A 24,276-nucleotide genomic window follows, 5' to 3' on the forward strand; every position below is an offset into this window, starting at 1 on the left:
ATGATTTTCTGAAAAGAATTGATGAATAGGAAAATCCTTATGAGTTCAGTATGAGCTTTTGACATAAATATCTTAAAATAACTTGAAAGTATTTCCGTTCAGTTCATTTTTTTCTTCTTTCTTTGATTTACTTCTAACTTCTTTCTTTGAGTAATTAGGCAATCTAACTGTTTTCCATGCTGGTTTGCGTTATAAGAAAACTATCTTAGACAATGCACCGAAGTTAGTACTCCTAAATTCTATCACAGAATTTTATTACGAGTATAAGTTTAGGTATCCTTCCGTTTGGCCAAATTACTTTTCGCCAAATTTCACTTCGCAAACAACTTATTGCCAAAGTTTCATTTCCCAAATGAACTTTTAGCAACTGTACTTTTCGCAACTAATTCATTTGGACAAATTATCATTTGGCCAAATTTTACTTGGCAAATGTTTATATAGCAAATGTTTTATTTTGCCAAATATTACATCCCAAATAATTTGTTTGGTCAAATCGACACTTCACATACTTACCCACAAATCAAACCATAAGGCAGAGGCAGATGATCATGGTTTTCACAAGAATGTTATGTAAAATCCGTTTGGCCAAATTACTTTTCGCCAAATTTCACTTCGCAAACAACTTATCGCCAAAGTTTCATTTCCCAAATGAACTTTTAGCAACTGTACTTTTCGCAACTAATTCATTTGGACAAATTATCATTTGGCCAAATTTTACTTGGCAAATGTTTATATAGCAAATGTTTTATTTTGCCAAATATTACATCCCAAATAATTTGTTTGGTCAAATCGACACTTCACATACTTACCCACAAATCAAACCATAAGGCAGAGGCAGATGATCATGGTTTTCACAAGAATGTTATGTAAAACAAAGAGATTGCAGAAAATAGTATGGTTGCAGAAAGTAGGTATTGCAGAAAATAGTAGGTTAGGTTAGGTTAGAACAGTGACCCTTAACGCGCGAAGGCGAGCGAAGCGTGCCGCGGCAGCGGCCGCCGAGCGCTAGAATCACCTCTATTGTTAATGAATCATTTGGGAATTTCGATAAAAAGAATGAAATATGAAAAATTTATATAGAACAAATTTTATATTAACTACCCACTAAACAAAATAATAACCACTTGTTAATTTTTACTCCATTCTAAGCACCAATCAAATTATTTTGTTAATAGTGTATCGTGAAATATTTTTGCCAAATGAAACATTTGCCAAAACATACTTTGCCAAACAATAATTTGCTAAACAATAATATGCCAAAAACGGCATTTGCGAATTAAAAGTTTGCTTTAAGTTGTTTTGCCAAATGAGAATTTGCCAAATGAAAATTTGCGAAACGTTGTTTGCGATGTGATAATTTGGGAAACGTTTTTTGGCCAAACATTAGTAATCCATAAGTTTACCCGCGTGGCCCCCTATTTACCTCCTTAGAGGTGGAGTTTTGTAAAATCCGTTCTTAGCGAATGTCTACACCATATAAAGAACCTTCCTGCTAAATTTTAGGCATTTCAGAGATTTCATGATTATTCAGTGAGTGGTGTTTCGCATTTATTTAAATAGATTTTATCTTGATTAACTTAACTTTGATATCATTGAAAAATTAAATTTCAGTATCTCATTGCCGATTCAAGATGTCTTATTTGATTCAGATCAACTGCTCTTCACTCTTAACACAAGCATTATTATAATCAGCTGAGAAGGACCGATTTATTGGTAACTAGATAACACCCGATAGCAAGTGCGTTAAAAAATCTATGGCGATTTCATTTCTTGAAAGGAACTTCTAGGGAATTATGTCAAATAACCAATTTTATAGAGTGTTATATGTGTGTGCAGAAGTCGACGCCTCTACCGGAAGGCGGTCCGCTACCTGTGCAGCCGAGTCCTATGACGCTGGGCCTGCCGCGCCGCGCTCATACGAATATACACGAATTAAACAAAACACGGTGGCACTTATGTAGCAGTAATAGGCGCTATTTTGCAACAGTCTACAGTCCGTGGAAAATTTTATTGAATGTTAAATATTTGTGCAGGAGTCGACGCCTATACTGGAAGGCGGTCCGCTACCTGTGCAGCCGAGTCCTATGACGCTGAGCCCGCCGCGCCGCGCTCATACGAATATACATGAATTAAACAAAACACGGTGGCACTTATGTAGCAGTAATAGGCGCTATTTTGCAACAGTATACAGTCTGTGGATAATTTTATTAAATGTTAAATGTTTGCGCAGGAGTCGACGCCTATTCCGGAAGGCGGTCCGCTACCTGTGCAGCCGAGTCCTATGACGCTGGGCCCGCCGAGCTCGTCCAGCGCCCCGCCGCCCACGCCGGCCCGCCCGCCCTTCGCCAAGGAGTATTACTTCTTGGACATCGAGCTGCGCTACGGCTTACTTCAGGTATGTAACTCTCTACAGCGTCATTGATCGTGTCATCCACGAAGACGCGCCCCGCCATTCTTTCGCTAATATTTGAGTGTTATCAGTACACGCTAAATTATCCATTAGTGCACACGCACACTACAATTATGAGGCTCGGCTTGCTCGGATCAAACTCCCCGCACACTCACACACAACAGGGAAGCGCGGGGCTTCCCTCAACCAAAAGTGTAAACATGAAACTTTCCCTTACTAGGGTTCAACGAGTTAGGAGAGGAGCCAGGAAGTAAAGTGAAGGTGTAGCGGCCAAATCCTGTAACAATGCTGTGAAATCTGTAGTGGAGATTCCAAGGCAATTCCGATTATCCGATTATTCACACACACATTTGATATAAGTACATAATATTTAATTATGAACACCTACTACTAAAACTTAACTAAGCAGTTAAGTGGTAGGTATTACAATTTGTATAATTTCTTGTTAATCATTCAGCTGCGTGCCTCTTTGTGAGTAGTATTTCACCAAATTAGGCTGCGTTCACGCCACACTTAAGACTGCCGCCGACACCCGACAATAACCCTGTATTAGTTCGTAGCTACGAGCTTCTACGAACGTAGCTTCGTAGTACAATCAGCAGTCGTAGTCAAAACTACACACAGCGTACGAGTCGGTGCGAATAAAACTGAATAATAATAATTGAAAACCGGAAAAACTGGTTCCACGTCGGTAGACAGGCTTAGTACGCGTTCATGCACACAGCTTAGCGCGGATGAAAGCGTAGGCGGGTAAAATAATTAACAATGAAGCGTTGAACCCGGGCTATCCGGTGGCGGAACCTTGAACGCAAATACGCCTAGACTTGGACATAAAATAAAGTTGTATCCCTTAGGTAGGACAAACCGTTTCCTATTAAAATAGTATTGATTGTTATTAAATTTTTAGCGTTTGGAGTCGCATCTCCAACTAATTTGAAAATTATAAATAACTTGAAAAAATCGAACTTAGGCAGTTCGATTTTTTCAAGTTATTTATAATTTTCAAATTAGTATTGATTGATTAAAATAATAATAAATGTATCTCTCTGTCTAAGATATTATAGTTACACTTAAAAAACCTTGTGTTTCTTTTATCTATGGTTTGATCTACATTTTGTCTAATAATAATAATATAATATTATAGTAGGTAGTAGTAGGTAGTCTAAGTATTAACTAATCTTTAAATAACTCATGCCCGTTTCCACCATCAATCCCTAATTTTTAGAGGGTTACCATAGTGGTCACTTAAAAATTTATTGGATTGATGTTGAAAACGGGCATGAGTCGTTTATTTTTCCTTAAAAAGCCTTAAACCTATTCATAAATATAATATTCATAAACCTAGTAAAAAGCTTATTATACATGAGTCAACATAAAGACGGTCCTCAGAAAGGTGATCGAATACATTAACAAACACCCAGGGTCAGCAAGCTTAGGCAAAGGCCCACCCACTCTCCTATTTATAAATTCAACGCGTTGCTAAAAATAAATAAGCCAGGTCAATAAAATCACCCGCATATCGCTCTGTCTTATCTTCTATTTTTTATATTAGTAAAGATGAAGAGATAAATAATTTATCTTGCAGCAGATCTCTTCACTGCTCTTCACAGTTCACAGAAACTGCATTTCATTTCGTTTTAAAATAACTTTCAAACACTCTAAATATAGTTGAAGTATCTTAGTACCATTAGCATTCACGCAGTTGTTTCCTTTCATTATAGAGAAGAAGCAAACATTATACATCTATTTCTAAGCCAACTTAACATTAACATAATAATATAAAAATAAACTCACAATGCGACAACTTTACAACAGCTCAAAAATAAAGATATACAAATACATAGGACAAAAGAGTTCTGAAACAATACTTCTATTAACCGAGACAGAGATATTCACCTGAAGGAAACGTTATTTTTGCATTCCTGTTGTTTACGGAATAACTGTGTTGCCTTTATTCGTGTTTAGTGTCGGCCATTGTAGTGTGAGCGCGCGCGAATTATTAACGAGGCGCCGCGTGAGCACAAAGCTGCTGCGAAAACTTGCTGTTGTAAAACAAGACACACGCGCGGTGAGCAACACAGCGGCTCGCAGTCATCAAAACCCAGTTTTTTTATATCTTAATCCTACTATCCTACTATCTATACTAATATTATAAATGCGAAAGTAACTCTGTCTGTCTGTCTATCTGTCTTGCTTTCACACCTAAACCACTGAACCGATTTTGATGGAGATGGACATAGTTTGAGCAGTTTGAGTCCCGGGAAAGGACATAGGATAGTTTTAATCCCGGTTTTTGAAACAGGGACGCGCGCGATAATGTTTTTCTGTGACAGACAAAATTCCAAGTGGGCGAAGCCGCAGGCGGAAAGCTAGTAATATTATAAATGCGAAAGTGTGGATGTCTGGATGTTTGTTACTCTTTCACAAAAAAACTACTGAACGGATTTTGATGACACTTTACAGTATTATTGTTTATAACTAGAGATGGGTAAGTGCTAATAATCCGATTAATAGCAATTGGCTAGTAACGGATTAAAAGCAGTTATTAGCCATTAATAGCCAATAATAGCCGATTTCAGATGGTAACCCTGCTATTAATGTTATACTAATGATTAAACATATCCCTTCATAGTTTACAAATTTAGCACTTGAAATTTGGAAGGGACGTAGCTTAGGTACCGTAGAGGTGCATTAAGAAAGGAATACCCGAAATTCCCACGGGCACGGGAATTAGGGGGAAAATCCTTTTGTATGAAAAATCTAAACCGCTTAAGTTAGACGCTTGAAATTTGGCATGCAGGTACCTTAGTAAACTTAAAGCTTAGTTACAAGAGGATATTGCAAAATTCCCACGGGAACGGGAGTTAGCGGGAAAAAAACATTTGTATGAAAAAATCTAAACCACGTAAGATAGACGCTTGAAATTTGGCATGCAGGTACCTTAGTAAAGTCAAAGCTTAGTAACAAGAGGATATTGCAAAATTCCCACGGGAACGGGATGGCGGGAAGACGCAGAGGTCTTGCACCCGTCTGCCGTCACTGCTCGCGGGGGCGGTACTAAACCTAACGAATGATGGGAGTGTTTAAATCCTGTTTGATCTTTAAAGAAACTGACGAGCTATTTCATTATTGACACCAAAATCCTAAATTTTTCGCGGACAAAACTTAAGGACGTGACTTAATCACAGTTATTTGGGAAACTTGCTTAATTTGGTAATCTTAGATAATAGATAGATTGTATAATCCAAAAATATACTTTTTCCCTAAGTTCTGTTTTGATCTTCAGCTAAAAAAATACATATTGTAAGAAATTAAGGATGTGGACACTGCACCAAAATTAGAAACGCTTAGTTCAATTATTTTTTGTCGAATTTGTAAAAGAAAATACTCATTAATAATGTTGTCCTCAAAATGGAACCTCTGTATATTTTCGTGTAAAAAAAAATCAAAGTTCTATGTCATAAAAAACATATGATTTTCAGCTACGCCGCTCAAAAAATGTGTTTGGGAAATTGACCCACATAATAAGAGTTCCTTGTATGGACTACGGAACCCTAAAAAGCAGCAGCAGTGAAAAGTTTTTTGTTGTGACCGATCTCTATCTGAAATATATTTTTTAACTCAAAAAGACTCTTGACTTTTCTTGAGAAGTTGAGTTTGAGTACTAATTAAGTTTCAGTCACAGTGTGTGTTATTCAAACTCATTTATTTTCTGTAAGTAGGCCCTCGAAGAATACTTTTGCCAGACAAACTTAACCTTGTTTTTATCATTTTACTATGCTAGAAAAATTCTAATAACGTTTACAATCAAAAGAGGAATTTCATAACCGAGATGCCTTGATCAAAGTACCATTGATTGTGAAAGTATAGTTTAATCAATTTCTTAATCTGTCCGTAATATAATAAAGCTTCATTAATATCTGAATTAATAGACTCGAAGGTCGAGTACCATACACTGGACCTTTTGGAAACTAGGATCGTCCCTAATTACTTCTCAATCCTTGGGTTATACCTTTTATGTAATACATACTTAAATTGATACACACAGGCTTCAAACAAAGTAACATCATACTGATCGCCTTTGATAAAGCAAGGTACAGAGCAAAAATCGTTATAAATCTATACTTACTATAATATTATAAATGCGAAAGTAACTCTGTCTGTCTGTCTTGCTTTCACGCCTAACCCACTGAACCGATTTTGATGAAATTTGGCATAGAGATAGTTTGAGTCTCGGGAAAGAACATATGATAGTTTTTATCCCGGTTTTTGAAACAGGCACGCGCGCGATACAGTTTTTCGTGACAGACGAAATTCCACGCGGGCGAAGCGTCGAGCGGAAAGCTGTAAGTGTACTATAAAAAAGCAGTTCGTCCGTTCGTTTGTTTCAGCCAAATGATATCCACTGCCGGACAAAGGCCTCTCCCAAGGATTTAGATAACGACCGGTCCTGCGCTGCCCGCATCCAGGCTCTTCCCGCGACCTTTACCAGATCGTCGGTCCACCTAGTAGGAGGCCTGCCCACGCTACGTCTTCCAGCCCGTGGTCGCCACTCGAGAACTTTTCTGCCCCATCGGCCATCGACTTTACGAGCTATGTGCCCCTATATGGGTCTATAATTGCTTAAAAAAGCTGTTATTAATAATGTAACATTTCAGCAATAAGATGATGTTTCCTCATCACCCAGATAATTTTGACCGTTTCAACCCCTTGCTACAAAAATCTCTTACAATTTTAATGGGTTAAGATACTTCTTATTTTTACAGTCGGTTAAAATTATTTGATCACAGCAATAGCACTACAATGTTAACATTTGTCGATCGGCAAGAGTAAGAAACACTTATTACACGTGCTATTTATATTTACAACAAACTTTTGAATGGTCAATAATATGTCGTAGCCTATTTATGTTCGTAGGAATGTAAATTAGATTGGACTAGATTATTGTAAAGACTTTTTAAAAAATAAAAATAAAACCAATAACCAACCCAAAAATACTTTTCCTAAAATTGATTAAACTATACAAGTAATGAAATCTTGCTGAAAACGTTGCTCAAATAAGAAAAAACCTTGCTCCAATATCGAAATCTTTTAAAATCCTTAGCCTACACAAAACCGTTTAAGATGATTTATTAGTCTGCTCAGCTTGGAAAAAATAATTTAAGAAAAAATACACACGCCGTAAGTAATCTCTCTACATCACAGCAACGAAGTAAACTAAAATATATTGGGGTTTAAATAGAAGGTATCCTTTACTCATGTTGTCGGTAAATAAAACCAAACAATAAATATTTCAGAGACACGATTTCAGAGATTTATCTCTACCTAAAAAGAACCACCATGCCAATAAAAGATAATATAATTCACAGCTGTGGCTTGTGTAATTTAACACGACATCAAAGCCAAAGCAGTTTATCCAAATCAATCTAATCGTGAAGTTCACGCGAACAAAGTTGCGGTAGGATTTAGTTCATAGAATAAACTCACTCCAGCTCCGCTCGCTTTCAAGATTAGGGCTACAGCAAACAGACTACTTTTAGCATCGACGATCGGCAATTTTGCGACTATATCGATGCTGAAACACGTTTTAGCGACTCTCTGCGCTCGATCGCAGTATCGGAATCGCGCGTTTTAGCGACTCTATGGCCATGTCCAGTTGACGCGCGTTTTGAATCGCGCTGCATGTGGACAGAATGTATGAAACTCTAGTACCTCACTATCGCGCGATTCAAAACTCGCGAGTAAAAACGCGTCATCTGGACAGGCTCTATCGATGCAGCATCGCGATGTCGTGACTTCATGCGGACACTATCACAATCGCACGTTTAACGACTGCTGTCGCTGCCTTAAGCTTCCGAAAAGCGACTCAATAACCGCGTTTGGCGTTTTTAAGAACGAAAAAGAGATCAATCGTCGAATCCAACTCGGATGGGCAGTGTTCGGGAAGCTCCGCGACGTCACGTCCGAAATACGGCAGTGTCTCAAGTCAAAAGTCTTTGACCAGTGTGTGTTGCCGGATATGGATCTGAAACGTGGTTTTTAAGTGTGCGGTGTGGAATGAGTTGTCGCTGTATTAAGCTTCTAAAAGCTGCAAATCGCCGATCGCTGATGCTAAAACTAGAGTGTGCTGTGGCTCTAACCCAATAATTTCCGTCGCCTCGCTTCACACTTATGCAGATATTATAATAAAGTTCTCATCGGCGCGGCTCGAACATAAAATGCAATAAATTGAGTTGCCGTAACAGTTTTCGCATGAAAAGGCTCCATTCCCTATTTTAGATGGAGAGATGGATTTAATAGCTATGAGAGAAGCGTATAGGTGTTATAAGATGACGCTCAAACTCGATTCAAGCTCAGGCATAGTTGAATTTAAATAGACTTTACACTTATGTGTTAATACGGGACTATCTTATTATACACATTTTTCATGAACTCTATTTTATCAATTAGAAGTTGCCATGGAACCAATAACCAATCACTAGAATGGAATCAAAGTTTTAATTGGTTTAAATATTTCATTGAACCAATTGGTTCAAACCCTGTTATTAAAGAAATTAATCAACTTTAATCAATCAAAAAGCCGCTTTAGTATACGAACCCTAGATTTAGCGATGTGTGTTACTTGTTTTGCATTTTCATTTCCTTGTCGTTTCAGAGGTTTTTTTAGGTAATGGTAAAACTTAAGTACTTCAGTTAAAAAGTAATTATTTATTAACTACTTCATGATTTAACTACACAAATTAACAGTTTCTAAGAACATATTGAATGCCCATTATTTCTTCTCTTTAAATATTTCGCAGGCTCTCATGGCCCTTAATTTCATGTGTTCATACATAAAAAGAAACCGTCTTTCAGACTTTAGAGACAATAAGAAAATGTAAGAAACAAAGAAACACAATTGTGTGAATAAACACAAAAGAAAAATTTAATGCTTTTCCTATTGTAGGTACAAGAATAATAATGTAGCCAAAAATGCGTGAAATTTTGTAAATGATTTTTTTTCTGGTGTAAACACATGTGTTTATAATTGTGTGTGTATTAATTTATCTCATACTTTCGAGTACAATAGTTTTTGAAGGCTTAAGATCCACCTTTTACAAGCAAGAAGTTTCAGTATTCGCAATGGCAAAGATTGATTTCGCGAAGCAAGAGAGTTTACGAAACAAATATTAATTAACACAGTCCCTATTAATTCAGGAAGCCCGTCAAGATATTCATTTTAACAATTTAAAGTAATTACCGAAATAAAAAAAGTTACAGAGAATTGTTGATGGCGGAATTTTTCCTTGAAAGAGCCTATCTTGTCGAGGATACCTATTTAATTAACTATTCAAGGTTTAAGAAAAAACCGGTCAAGCGTGAATGGGGCTTCGATCTTTTCTTTCCTTCGACTTGCCTCAAGTTTCTAGGATCATAACATTCATCATCATCATCATTTCAGCCTCAGGACGTCCACTGCTGAACATAGTCCGCCCCCAATGATTATAACATTCATCATCATCATCATCATCATCATTTCAGCCATAGGACGTCCACTGCTGAACCGGAAAACGCAGCGTGTGACGTCCTCAGCCCTCATTAGTAACTACTATACCCATCTCAAAATAAAATGATACTACCAATACCACTCTCACTTATTCTCCTTACACCGTAGATGTATAGAAACTTATTTGACAACCCGATGGCGATTTCCGACTGAGTCAAACTAGACAAAGAACTTTTCTAAATTGGCTTGGGTGGGTATGTATCGGTGATGCCTCTGGCAAAACCCGTTGCTTGGCACTTTCGATCTTTTCATTGAAATAAAAACGATGGAACTGTGAAATAGTTGAAAACCTAACTCATTTATTACTATTAAGCTGGTTGTGGACCAAGAGCTAAGTTAGTTTAGCTTAGCTTGCATATCTGACACAGTTTTCCATAGTAGGGTGCTAACTGCAAACTATAAAAACACTATAGAAATGGGCGTTAGTTATGCGCTATGTGTGTCATATGTTGTCTGCTTGTTTAGCTTTTTATGTTAGCAAGATAATAAATATCATTTCTGTGTAATCCCAACTAATATTATAAATGCGAAAGTAACTCTGTCTGTCTGTCTGTCTGTCTGTCTGTCTGTCTGTTACGCTTTCCCGCTTAAACCTCGCAACCGATTTTGATGAAATTTGGCATAGAGATAGTTTGAGTCCCGGGAAAGAACATAGGATAGTTTTTATCCCGGTTTTTGAAACAGGGACGCGCGCGATAAAGTTTTTCTGTGACAGACAAAATTCCACGCGGGCGAAGCCGCGGGCGGAAAGCTAGTATTCATCAATAAAAATAATCAAAGTTTGAGGGATCCAGTCAACTCCATCAAAATTGAGGCGCTTAAGTATCTACTTGCCCTTCTTTAAGCCGCTTTGTTGTTTTTTCACGATGTACCTGGAACAGTCCATTAAAAGTTTGCCCTTCAATTACTTTTTATCTAAAATGTCATCATCAAGTCCGCAAGAAGATTTTGGGGCCTTTTAACACAGATAGAGTTTTTACAACGTCGATACATTGCTACTTATAAGTAGAAAGATATAGGCGCGTTTAACTAATTAATAGTTATCAAACAGAATGGTTATTAATTTAACTTTGTCAATTGAGTTTACTACCTATGTATAACTATCTATGTAAATTAATCGGAAAAACAATAACCTACCTCAAATTGGTGGAGGCCGCGCACCGGAAGTCGCAGCGTGTGACGTCCACTTACAAGGTGGACAGACGACATCATAAAGGTAGCAGGAATGCGCTGGACTGAGGGAGGCCTATGTTCAACAGTGGACGTTTTATGGCTGAGATGATGATGATCTAAACTTGGCAAGGATATCTGTAAAAAAGATTTTACTCAACCTTATCTTAGGAACTTTATAAAATTTCTATTCTATATTAAATTGCAAAAAAGTAGGCAATCGATTACACCGCAGACATTTATAAATTGAGTTACCTACCGGCAAGTGATCGGCTTTATGAAATATTGCTGTAAAGGAAAATATAAAGTACCTACCTTGCTATTGAAAAACGGGCAACAAGTTTAGGTATATGTATAGGTATACGCAGTCAGTACCAAATAGTATATAAATATGTCACCGTAAAATTTTTAACTCTGTTATTTTTAACCAACGGGTTTACACGTTATGTTATAAACTGACGGCGTTTACAATTTTACGGTGGCGTTACAATTTGTAATTTTGTATACACATTACAATGTCAGATACTCGTTTATTAGAAACAATAACAATTATTAAAGTACTCGTACCTACTTCTAAAACTGGGTCTGATTTATTTGTATTGGTAAGTAATTAGTTGCTGCCAAAATCACAACCACACAACGAAAATTAGTATCGGTTTGTGGTTTGTTCAAAAATCGCGTTATACTTTATTAAGTACAACTTATTAGTTGTTGCAGCAAGTTTAATCAAGTCGCCGCCGGGTGCTAAAATAATAAACCTTGTAGTCTAAAAGTTTGGAAGACCCCCATCGCTACGAGTAACAGTCGAGCCGCCGAGAAATTTGCTTCCAAATTAAATAACTTGTCGAAGTAATAATGTTGATCTAAAAGAAGCTATATTTTATTGCGGTCGAATGGAAAAACATGTCTCTAATAGCCTGTGCACGGATTAAGCATCGGGGATGGAAAAGTACCGCTATTGGATACTTACAATCCACGTTTGTTGACTACAGAAGAATTATTAAGGACGTTAAAACGATGTTTTCAAGCCTACTCTGTTTTCTTTGTACATTAGTACTCTGGATATTTTATTCGGGTACCAACGAATTCATACATCGTCGAAAATTAAGTACGTAGGTAACATTCGGTCCAAAAAACTTGTAAAATGAATATTTTACAAGTTTGTTTAACGTGTTGTTTAACGACCTACCCGAAATAAAACAGCTACGTATGTACTTTTCCTGGTCCATCTGGGAATAGTGGGCAGGGAAAGTCCAACTTTCTGTCATGTACGTCTGCTTGCAGGCTGAATACATGGGAATCATATTAGCTACTATAAGATCTGCTTTGTAAAACGAGCATGTAATTATGTATTCTAGCAAATAAATTATTGAATTTAAACGTGAAGAAGACTAACACCCATATTCACAAACGATGCTTGCTTAAGTGACGCAGCAAATCGAACGCACAGCGTTGAATAGAGCTCTGTGATTAGTTCGTGTGCGACCCTGTGCGTTCACGCGCACTGTGAGACCTCATACTTAGTATTTTTTGTGAATACGGGCGTAAAATAAATCAAACTAAAAATAAATAAAACAAATGACAGTCCAAAAACAACCCAGGTCGCCATTTTTATGTTACGTATAACGAAAGCCAAGTTTATTTTACAAAACTGTATTTCAAATGTAAGCACCCGCCCCGCATCCTTTTTGGGTAGCTAATGGACATCAGGTCGTCAAACTCCTATGTAGTTACTCGAGTTGTCGCGACACTTTTATTACGTACCTATCTTACTTATTTATATTTTATGTATAATACTATATTCAGAGCTTCAAAATACGGCACGACAAACATCAAAATCGCTACGACTGATCACCAATTAAAGTACCTAGGTACTTAGCCAAAATAAAAAAGTTGCCACGGTAACTAAATCATAAATAATAATATGTGCCAAGCGTTAAAACCTAAAAAAAACATAAAGCAAAAATGTGAAGTCAAATAATTATTTAATTTCACTAGTTTAAATAGGGCTGGAATTCATCTGACTAATATACAACCGAGATATTTTTAAATGGCCCTTTTTCTATTTCTATTCGCCCTATGTTTACAAAGTTTCAAAGTTATCGGGTAAGACGATAGCGGTAACTTCGGCTAAAGTTCTTCACTTAATTAATTATTCCACAATGGCGCACCGTTCCATTTTGTTGAGTAATGTACGAGTACGTTTTGGACAATGCAGGCGGCCATATTACCTAGTCTGGTTGAACTATCGCATTCCAAGTGAATAAGTGATGTAACAGAAAATGGAGCAGCATCTTTGTCTCCTTTTGGATTCCTCCATGGAAATGGCGACCGCATTTTATCATCATCATCATCTCAGTCACAGGACGTCCACTGCTTAACATAGGCCGGTCGGTGATCGGTCGGTAGCGGCCTGCATCCAGGGCCTTCCTGATGCTACCTTTATGAATTATAGAGCCGCATAGCGAGTTTTGTTTATCAATCGTTATCGATATTTTTGAAATACAGGGTGGAAACGATAAGTGATCTCACTCGATTATTTCTAAACTATACAAGATATCAAAAAACTAGTTACTGATCCTGAAAGTGCTTCATGAGCTCTATCAAATGGTATTAAAAATAGGTTTCTGAATAAACTGGATCTATCCGAAAATTCAATGTTTCCAGCTTCCATACATTTGGTAAAGTCACATTATTTTAAAAACTACACATGATATCGTAAAACTAATTACTGATTCTAAAAGTGCTTCACAAGCTCTATCCAATGGTATCAATATTAGGTTACAGAATAAACGGGATCTATCAAAAAATTCAATGTTCCCGTCTTCCATACATTTAGTACTACCACAGTCATGACACTCATCTCTTGACAATATTATAGCAAGTAAAGCCTAAAACTAATGTTTTCCATAAATAATTTTAAAGAAGAATACAATTTACGAGTTTATTTTAAGAGTTTATTATTCAATAATAAAAACACACTTCTAATATTGTGTGTCTGGCATACATTTAGTATGGAAGCTGGAAACAATGAATTTTCAGATAGATCCAGTTTATTCTATAACCTATTATTGGTACCGTTTGAAAGAGCTCATGAAGCACTTTCAGGATCAGTAACCAGTTTTTCAATATCTTGTATAGTTTAGAAATAATCGAGTGAGATCACTTAACGTTTCCACCCTGTATATGTTACTTAATGCTAATTACTTTCTTATACTATTAAATAAATCGAAATTAATAAAGATTCATGCAAAAGTGTACTCATCACATTTGACGATGCGTTCATCCCCCGGGCCGAGCGAGCCGGTATCATTTAGCCATGTCAGACGCATGGTAGCCCTTAACAACAGTACAATCAGTTGTACCCACAAGGTAGAAGAATGCCGATAGTTTTCCTTAAACAAAGGAGTTTTGGACCGATTGTTTTTTGTTTTTCCGTGGGCGCCCCTAAATTGGGATAAGAATTTACGAAAGATGTTTTGGGAAAACCGGAAACAATTCTTCGCTCAAGGCGATTCGCAATTATCGTTTAATTTATCATTCAACGGCTGTTGGTCATGAAACATTTTGAACCTACAATTGACGTTTTTGTTTCAAAATATCACCTTACTTAAGTACTACAACAATATAATATGCAAAACAGTCCTTAGCTTGAGGTGTCACCATACGTTCACGCTCGAAGACTTTTAATGGGCTTATGGAATGTTTTGTTCTAAACTCTACTGACTATGTGAACCAAATTTATCGTACATTATTATACATTTACATCTAGTCAAAGATTCTCAAGTTCTTTTTCTCTTTCAGATCATTGAAGCCCTGAACTACTTGCACTACAGTGCCAAGCAGATCCACCGCAACGTGTGTCCGCAGGTGATCATCGTCTCCAAGAGGGGCACTTGGAAGTTGTTCGGACTCGAGTTTGTGGGTAAGTACAATTTCAAGCTAGAGTATCACGTTATCTTCTATACTTTGCTACAAATACCAGATGTGATTTCGCCACTTACAATTGAAAAGATTTGCTTTTTCTAAGCGAAGAATTTTTTTATAGTGAAAACTAATCTGTAATATACATAAAAGACAGCCAAAATGAGTTTTTAACTATCGAAATGAAAAAAACCAAAGACAATAAATAAGTGATAACCCTTATTCACGCACACTTCAGAGCATAACATGTCTTGAAGTTGACTGAACTGCGAGGCGTAAGGCGTCTGTTAAACGACTTCTAAGCACACAAGGCTTGTAATTTGAAAGACAATAGAGACGTTGATGAGGAGCACTCGTACATATTTACGCTTGTTTATTAAAATTAACAAGCTAACTTCAACCTAAGAAGTGCATGAAAAAGCCACCATTAATTAAATAACTCGCTTTACGCGCATAAATTTCAGCATCAAACAAAGTCACTTTAATCCTTGCCACAAACTTTAAATATGAATTTTCAGGTATTACTTGGTAAATTTTACATTATCTGATTTAAATAATGCTATTTAATCTTTAGGGCCCATTACGTCTACATGAAATTTAATTCAACTTATACAAAAATTCTTTTCGTTCTGAATTTACAGTATTGACTTGAGTTTAGGAACAATTTGCACATCTTAAAGTTAATGTAGAACCTACTTTTTAAATTGACCTCGACAGTATTTTGCTTAGTTAATAGGTATAAGAGACATTTTTAGATACCCTTAACTTAGACTGTAAATAAGATGTACAAGGAACATTAATAGCACCGCCGTAATGAGGAGATCTAGTCTACCTGGGATAACTTTTAAATTAGAGGTGCCCGCCATTAACAACTTCTGTTCTCCACTTTTATTATAGCTAATGAAGATCTGTCTAACTATAACTCTACCTAATGGGCAAGCGTCTCTCGCATCTTTTCAATTTACGTGAATGATCACATTCAGAAGCAAACAAGTAACAAATATTTACCTTGGAGATACACCCGAAATTGTAACTTACTTTCTTTTTAACGATGCTAGTTCGATTCAACAAATCGTACAAAAATAGACATCGAAAATTAAAAGTTTGCGCTTTAATTTTGATTAATCAAAAGAGTTTTAAGATCATTAGGTACTTTTTTTGACATTATAAGTTATTCGGAGTTAAAAAAATCAGGTTTTACATAATAGTTAAGAGGGAGTTCCTTTTAAAATTTAATTAAAACTCAATTTCGGCTTACAAATTTGTAAGCCACTGAATAGTCGGAATCCAAATTGATTTAATCATTCATCAGCCTGTACATGATGGCTACCTTTTATCCGAAATGTATAGTTAGTAGATTAGTTTCTATGTGAGCCTTATTAAATAATTGTGTTTGCCTACATTATAAACTTCTAACCACTGTTAATAAAATAGTTCAGGAGAGCTATTCTAAACAAGTCTCAATGAACTTTTATGAACTTCCCCGGAAACAAAGCTGTTATTTTCAAATGTTCTAAATCATATACAAAACATTTACGAACCTACATCTTGGGCTGTAATGGATGGATAAAATGACAAAAGTTATTACGACAGGACTGAAACCTAGAAGACATAAGAAACATAAGAGACGCATTGTTTTATGTTAATGCTTGTGTTAATTACTAAGCTTTTATATTTTTAATGGCACGACGATGATAGAGAGAGGTTATTATGTTTGTAAATCAACATTAGCCATCCGCGTTGCTTAACCACAGCCAAAGAGCTTAAAATTATCCCGTTTTCTTATGTAATTATTAGCGCTAAGTATTTAATACATCAATCAATATAAATCATGTCTCGCTTAAGTATATGAACCGTAGAAACGAGATAAAGATGCTTTAGGAAAAAAATACAGCAATTTCGGAAAATCGGAGGTAAGGTTTTCCTTGTTCTTACCTGTCAGTAGGTATACCTACAAAAAGTACACTGCTAATAAGTATATTATCGGAATGAGAAGATACGCGTAATGGTCAGATTTGGTAAATGCTCTTCCTAAACTACGTCGATGAATCAACTCCATCTTATGCAAAAATTCTTAATGCAAGTGAAAATGAAATTGAATGCATCACAATCGACATTATTACATTAAATACAAACTCTCTAATTCTGATGCTAAAAAGGCTTGATAGCTTCCGGGTTAAAAGGATAGTTCTAATAAAATTATTATTGAAAAAACAAAAAACTGACTGCACAAAAATTAACTGAAGAGATAAAAACAAGACAACAAATGTAGTCGGAGGAATTAAATACATATCACCAACAAAGGAACTAGTCATTACCATACATATACTCGAAAAACATAACCCTCCTTAGCGCAGTGGGGTAAAAACACGTGAATAAGTGATTCGTGATAAGGAACGAAGTATCTCGTAGGTCACGCGCGGCGCCTTAGTTGAAGACTCAACTTTGAAGCGTAATCTTTCTATTTTCAACCGCTTTGCAAAGTTATTTTCAAACTTCAGAAACGAACAAGATTCTGTATAGCAACTAGTCTAGACGATCTTTGTTCAAAATCTATACAGGGTGTAATTTTGTAATGCCAGGGAAAGTACTCTTAATTTGTAGATAGACAATTTTTCTCAAAGAAAACATTCCTTTGTTTTTGAAAAGAAATATAACTGCATTCAAAGATTTCCAAAAATTTGCTAACAAACTTGATAAATCAAATGAAAGGAAAAACATAATTATTAATTATTTTAATTAAAATAATTTAAGATTTCATTACATAATTATGTAAGAAAATTGTATGGTATGGTAGTGAATTTTCGAAAACCTTTATTACAAAACTCCACCCTGTATATTGCGCGCTTATTCCCCGTAAGCTTCGTAAATACAAGCTCAGGTGTATGGTTTCATTGACGCGTGTAAGCTCGCACGGTTAAGCACTTTTGAATGTAATGCCAGGCCTGGCTCACTCCGCGCGGTACATCCGATAATTACCTACAGCGAAGCGCCCCGCCGGCGGGTATTATATCAGTCGAGTGTCACACGCGCGCTCGTCAGGACGCTGGCGTGCGTTGTAGTATGACTGTATGATTATAATTCTATGATCGAAGTATTATTTAAAAATGGACATAAAGAGAAAGAAATATTGTGCGGCGTTCGGGTGTTTAAATTCGATCGAAAAGTAATCTACCGGATTTATCTTTTTTTTTCGCTTCCCAAAGATGCTGAAAGGTATGTTGGCCATGTAGGTTTTCAATAATTCTTAGGATAGTATAGGAACCTAACCTACCATGAATACTGCTCAGAATGCGTTCGTTCGTTTCAGCCAAATGACGTCCACTGCTGGACAAAGGCCTCTCCCAAGGTTTACCATAATGAATGCATACTTACCTACATACGTAGGTCATTACAAATAAGTAGATTAATTATTTTTTCACTTGACAGCAACCCTAACAGCGTAAAAAGAGTTCAGAGGCACGCGATAGAAAGAGACAAAACTTGTAGGTGAATAAAATTGTAGGTACGTAGTGCTGTGCGAGCTGAATTCCACTGTATCGCGTCGTAGCAAGACTCGCATTTATTTAAATCGTCTTGCGGAGTAATCCTTCTGTACCTGTACTATTACTTATTCTGTGGTAATGCTTAGAGGTATTTTTCCTGAACCTATTTTCGACTATACCGTAAATAAAAACTATTGAACGAATTCATGAAACTTAGCTTTTGTGCATAGCTTTGCCCGCATGGTTTCGGTCTATTATATTATATAAAGCCTTTATCGAGCGCGTGTTTCCTTTTAAAAATTGGGATCTAACCTATCCTTTTTCTTTGGAGCTCGAACTATCTTTATCAAAATTAAATCGGTTCAGCAGTGTAAGCGTGAAAAAGAAACAAACAACCATCCATTCGACATTTAATTTTATAAGATTCCTTAATATTTCAAGGTTAAACCAAATATCAAATTGAAGCTGGCCCCGTAAGTAGGTACCTACTCCAGTCTAGATTGAATAATCTAATTATAAATTCTTAGATACTCCAAGCAGTTAATTATTCAGGAGCTAATTAGATACCGTAATTATTACAGCAGCAGTAATTATGTGCGATGATAGGTTTATTAAACTTGCATTGTTGCGCCTCAAGACAGTGACGGGATTCCATCAAATGTATGTGTAATTAGTATCTACGTTCGTTAACACTAGGGTTGAGTTGCACCATCTTACTTTTAACTTTGACAAACATCAAAAATCTGTCAAACTCTATACAAAAAGCACCGGATAATGTTAATGTTACAGTTTATAAGGTGGTACAACTCAGCCTAGGTAAACTTAATTAGTTCCCTACGTCAAACGTCGTCTTTGAATCAAACGAGGCTGTTAATCAAACTTATAATAACTTACGAAATTATTGAACTTTAAAAGTGTTTTACTGTGAATGTGGTTTTCTATTCTCGTATATGTTAGAACTAGCTTTTGTCAGGGGTTTTGCCAGCATGAATTTCGGTAAGTCACAGAAAGTGTCCTCTTCCAAATACCAGGATAATATTTTCATAATAATAAATAAATAAATAAATAAATCAAGTAAACAATATTTTTCTCTGGGTCTCAAACAATTTTATACACATCTAAATAAAGATTAAATGGCGTGGAAACAGCATTTGCCGTCAAACACGTGCAGCTCAACAAGTATGACGTCTCTCATTCGTGCAACAGAAGTAATAATTCAGCAATGAGAAATACGCAGGCCGAGTCAAGTGATTCAAGTGTGAAATCAAGCAATGGAAAGAATTACTTACTACAATTGTAAAAATGTTGGCCACTTCAAGAATAAAATGCCCATACAAGAACAAAGCATTCTAGAAAAATAAACAAATGAATGCATTTAGAGCTAATTTCACTGACAAGGCAAACAAAACATTACAAACAGACTCTCAATTTTATTAATGTAGAGTGTCTCACAACGCCTTTCAATGTAAAGTGGTTAAAGCGTGAAGGAGTAACAAACATACATGCATCCTCACATGACAAAGGTCCCTAGTTTCTTTCGCTGCTTCTTCTCAGCACTGGCCCATTTGTCCCGAAGCAGTTGCAGTGGTAGAGTCAAAAGTAATACTGGAACGGGCCCTTGAATGTTTCCTGTCTTTTAGAACTTTTAATATGAAAGTTCCCTATTCAAAGGCACGTAATTAGACCAAATAACCATCATATTACGGTGCAATTACGTTAGTAATTAACACATTATAATTATGTTCTGGAACCACACATGCGGCGCGTCAAAGCCGGCATGCCACAGGACATAGCTCAAGTGCCACGTGTATTGTTTCACATAAACTCCGTACAAATCTACTAAGTTATACAATTAACGTGAATGAGAAAAATATCATACTCGTAAATAAACGTTTAATTTATTATTCAACTTCGTTAATGCAAGGGCCAGGCTATTACTTCATCATCGTCATCATTTCAGCCACATTCTACTTGATATTAAATAACAAAATCGCTTTGTCTCTCCACTTGTATGTACTTTGAGAAGTGCATCAAATTCAACTTCCAAAATGACATTACTCACAACGGCTACCTGGACAGCTGAAGTTAAATGAAAGCTTTTAGAACAAAACCACTACAACAGCGAATTTGGTTCTAAGTCAATAATGAAAAATTCCAACTATCGCACTCTGTTATTTTATGAACCACCGGCTGACTCTTTTTTAAAAACCACACAAAATTGGCAATCACAAGTAGCAGATTAAATTTAAGACAGGTCTCTACCTATGGTGTCCACATTCAAAAACTATTTGATGGTTACACTACCAAATAGGTAATTTTGCGGTGGACAACTCATTACCGGGTTTAGAACCGACTAGCTTACTAGCTTAATGTCGCAAATGAACTCTGTGTTCAATTAAGTCGAGTGCGGTTAGTTCGCACTTCACTGATCGATGTCAGGTGCAAATAATCGATATGATTATGAACTCGTTAGAGCCAAGGCACAAGATGCGTTGCGGCGGCAGTGCGATGCGGGAGCGGTGCGGCTGCGTCGCAAGATACGGCGAAATCTTTGCGGTGCGGTGCCGCAAAGCATCATGTGCTTTGGCTCTTAGTCGAAGTATAAATAATAAGCTTTTGTAATTTTTAACACTAAATCGAGAAAACAAGTAAGCCTTCGTCTTACCTTCATACTTGACCAACAACTTTGGATTAAAATTACCACATGTTATTGGTAACGTATTAAGTCCTTCTGTATTTCATTCAACATCGGTGGCATCGGCTCGCGGTCTCGTTGCGGGCAATTTTCCCTGCACCCCTATCGCTCGACGAGCAGTTAGTAACTGCTAAACTTTATTCCAATGACGTTTGTAGGCCACTAACAAGTTCCCGTTCGAATCCTGTTGCGCTCTATTCCTCGGTTACAACTTGGAATGTATATTGTTTGAATAAGCGATCACACGTTTAATGGTTATCCAAACTATCGTGCATGTTAATTTCTAATATCAAGTAAAGTAATCCAACTATATTTTGTACAACATACGTAATTGACAGTAATGAATTGCGTCATCGCTAAGTTAAATATAAAACATTTAGTAAGAAATAAAGTAATTTTATATAGCTACAAACTAAGTATACTTATAACGACGCCACTGATTTGAGTTCACTGTTATAGATTTGGCGACATGTCACCCAAGCCTGCACTTACCTCTCCACATTACATGAACAAAGCGTCAACATTGAACTTCCGCGAAGCAACAAAGGCTGAACTTTTATCATAGGGGCGCGAAATATAAAAGAGAATGCGAATAGAAATGCTAAACATCTGACATATCAAAACACACATAATAACTAGTCCGCGCGCGTTCAAAGTTAATATTATATAGTTTTGGCTCAGTACTCCTGTTGTGCGACTGAACAGCACACAATAATATTAAAATGAGATAAAATTTGTTTGAGAGGCTATCTCCGAAACTACTGTTCCGATTCTGGGAAACATAACATCTTTGGCTTCATCCAAGTTAGGCTAAGGCTACTTTATCCTGAAAAGTTGTCTATAGATGCCAACTTTCATTGACAAAAGCCCACGTAGCGTAGACAAGTTTTTAACCATTTATGCTTTTACAAACATCAAAGCTACGGCGTTCTTTTCCTGGAATGCCCTTGTTTTATCCACTAGGGCTGGACTCCATAGAGAAATCAGCAACATAAAATACCTATACAGTAGCAAAACTGGATCGTTTGATGTTAGGTATGTACTGATCTTATTTCACACAATGTTGACATCCCAACTAATATTATAAATGCGAAAGTAACTCTGTCTGTCTGTCTGTCTGTCTGTCTGTTACGCTTTCCCGCTTAAACCTCGCAACCGATTTTGATGAAATTTGGCATAGAGATAGTTTGAGTCCCGGGAAAGAACATAGGATAGTTTTTATCCCGGTTTTTGAAACAGGGACGCGCGCGATAAAGTTTTTCTGTGACAGACAAAATTCCACGCGGGCGAAGCCGCGGGCGGAAAGCTAGTTTATAATAAAGCAGTTACGCATTTCGTAGTTCTACCATAGTTTATTGGATTCCTTTACAAATTGCAACGTGGTGCTTCAAAAATCAAGATTAACCCTGAAATTCTTCGTGAGGTTTTTTTTTTTTAAGTCTGCCTGCTGATGATGGGGATTACAAAATATGCTTTTTCTCCAAAATTCATAAGTTTATTCGACTAATTAGATTTTAAACCTACGATTTTATTTCGCTGTTGTAAGCTACGAAGACATTTCCAGCAGGTTCAGTCTTATAAACATTTCTTTCTAGTAATATTTTCAGTCTTAGGAAGTTGTTTTTAAAGTTCCTTGGAAACACAAAAGTAATAATTTTCAAACAAATTTTGGAAATAACATGTATCTCTAGGTACCGGTTATCAAAATACAGTGAAGAAGGGAACTTTCATATTTTATCTTAGAAACTAAAGGCAAGATGGCATTTCAATTTAAAAGTTTGTTGAACATCGAAAACTTGAAAACTTCTCCTTTATAAAAGTATGTTCGGTGCAGCGCCCTAAAGCAAATATTCATGGAAAATTTCGAATAACGAGATACCCGGTCAACTCTAAAGTAGGTAACTTGCTTACACGAGACTTAATTAAATTATTACTTTAATATAAACGCTTGCTACTAATAAGGTTTTCTTTTTGCGGTTTACTACTAAACGTCTGGTGCAGGTAAAAATAAACTTCTTAATAAACTCGTTGAAATTAAGTAGGACGTCGCTGTGGTTTTTAGATGTACTAAGAATTCTTGTTCGAATAATATTCAGTGGACCCATATAGTGGACTTGATTTATTAAGGCTGAGTTCTACCACCAACTCTAACGGTAACTATAACAATAACCGGTGCTTTTTGTATGGAGTTTGACAGATTTTTGACGTTTGTCAAATTTAAAGTGAGATGGTGCAACTGAGCGTAAGTAGGTAGTTATAATTATTGTACAGTCAGAGTTACACCCAAAATATCAAAAAAAACAACACAACCTTAGTTCCATTGTAACAAAGTTGAAAATGTCTTGGCTACTTCGCGCACTGTACCGACAAAACGATTAATCATCACTTTATTTGACAAATTCTGAATGAGACACTGTCTGCTCGTGTATGGATATGATATGTTGTTTATACCAGTTCGTAGAATTGTGTTCTATAACTACAGAATGACAACTGATTGGAAAATTAATCTTATTACTGGTAGGATAGGAAGGTATCGAATTCCCCAATCCCATAGGTAATCTTTTAACGGGAATATCAGAATATGCAGCGTCCGAGATGAAGCCGCAATTATAACCTTGATCCATGCGAGAAATTGCGTATAGAGAAGTGCATTAATAAAACATCTGAATTTATAAACAGAAAATATGATTTTTACGTTTTTGCCGTAAATAAGTATTGTGACATGTAGCAAATGTTTATCAAAAACTGTACTGCTTTAAGCGTGGAACCTTTATTTGAAATTTATCTGCGTATTTGAAATATAGGTACGCAAAAGAAAAATGTTTAATTTGAAATATTTTTTTACACTAAATTGCAATCAAAAGTACTTACTCGTACATAAAAGCGGTGGAATTCTTCGGATTCCTTTTAAAAGCTCTCAAAATATAGGAGTGCTCTTGTCGGCCATAAACTACGTGTATCAATGTCTACCTACACCATTCAAAGGATCTCAGCTCGTATTAAGAACCTTTTATTGTGAAAATCTCATTAGTGAAGAAGATTCTAG

At 36.4% G+C, this 24,276-nt stretch overlaps 1 protein-coding gene across 7 annotated transcripts in view; it reads left to right on the plus strand.

Moving 5' to 3' along the window:
• The first annotated feature begins 1,399 nt into the window (after window positions 1–1,399).
• The window catches only part of bma (SCY1-like protein bma), a 51,696-nt gene continuing 28,819 nt past the window's right edge, over window positions 1,400–24,276 (plus strand). For all 7 annotated transcript variants that reach the window (XM_028316952.1, XM_028316956.1, XM_028316955.1 and 4 more), the window contains exons 1-2: window positions 1,400–2,395; window positions 14,931–15,051. In XM_028316952.1, the coding sequence (XP_028172753.1) occupies window positions 2,219–2,395; window positions 14,931–15,051 (298 nt within the window). In that variant the 5' untranslated portion in view covers window positions 1,400–2,218. The remainder of the gene's footprint in view (window positions 2,396–14,930; window positions 15,052–24,276) is intronic.

This window comes from Ostrinia furnacalis, unplaced genomic scaffold, assembly GCF_004193835.3.
Source record: "Ostrinia furnacalis isolate ACB-3 unplaced genomic scaffold, ASM419383v2 OfSCF6000, whole genome shotgun sequence".
Lineage (NCBI taxonomy): Eukaryota > Metazoa > Arthropoda > Insecta > Lepidoptera > Crambidae > Ostrinia > Ostrinia furnacalis.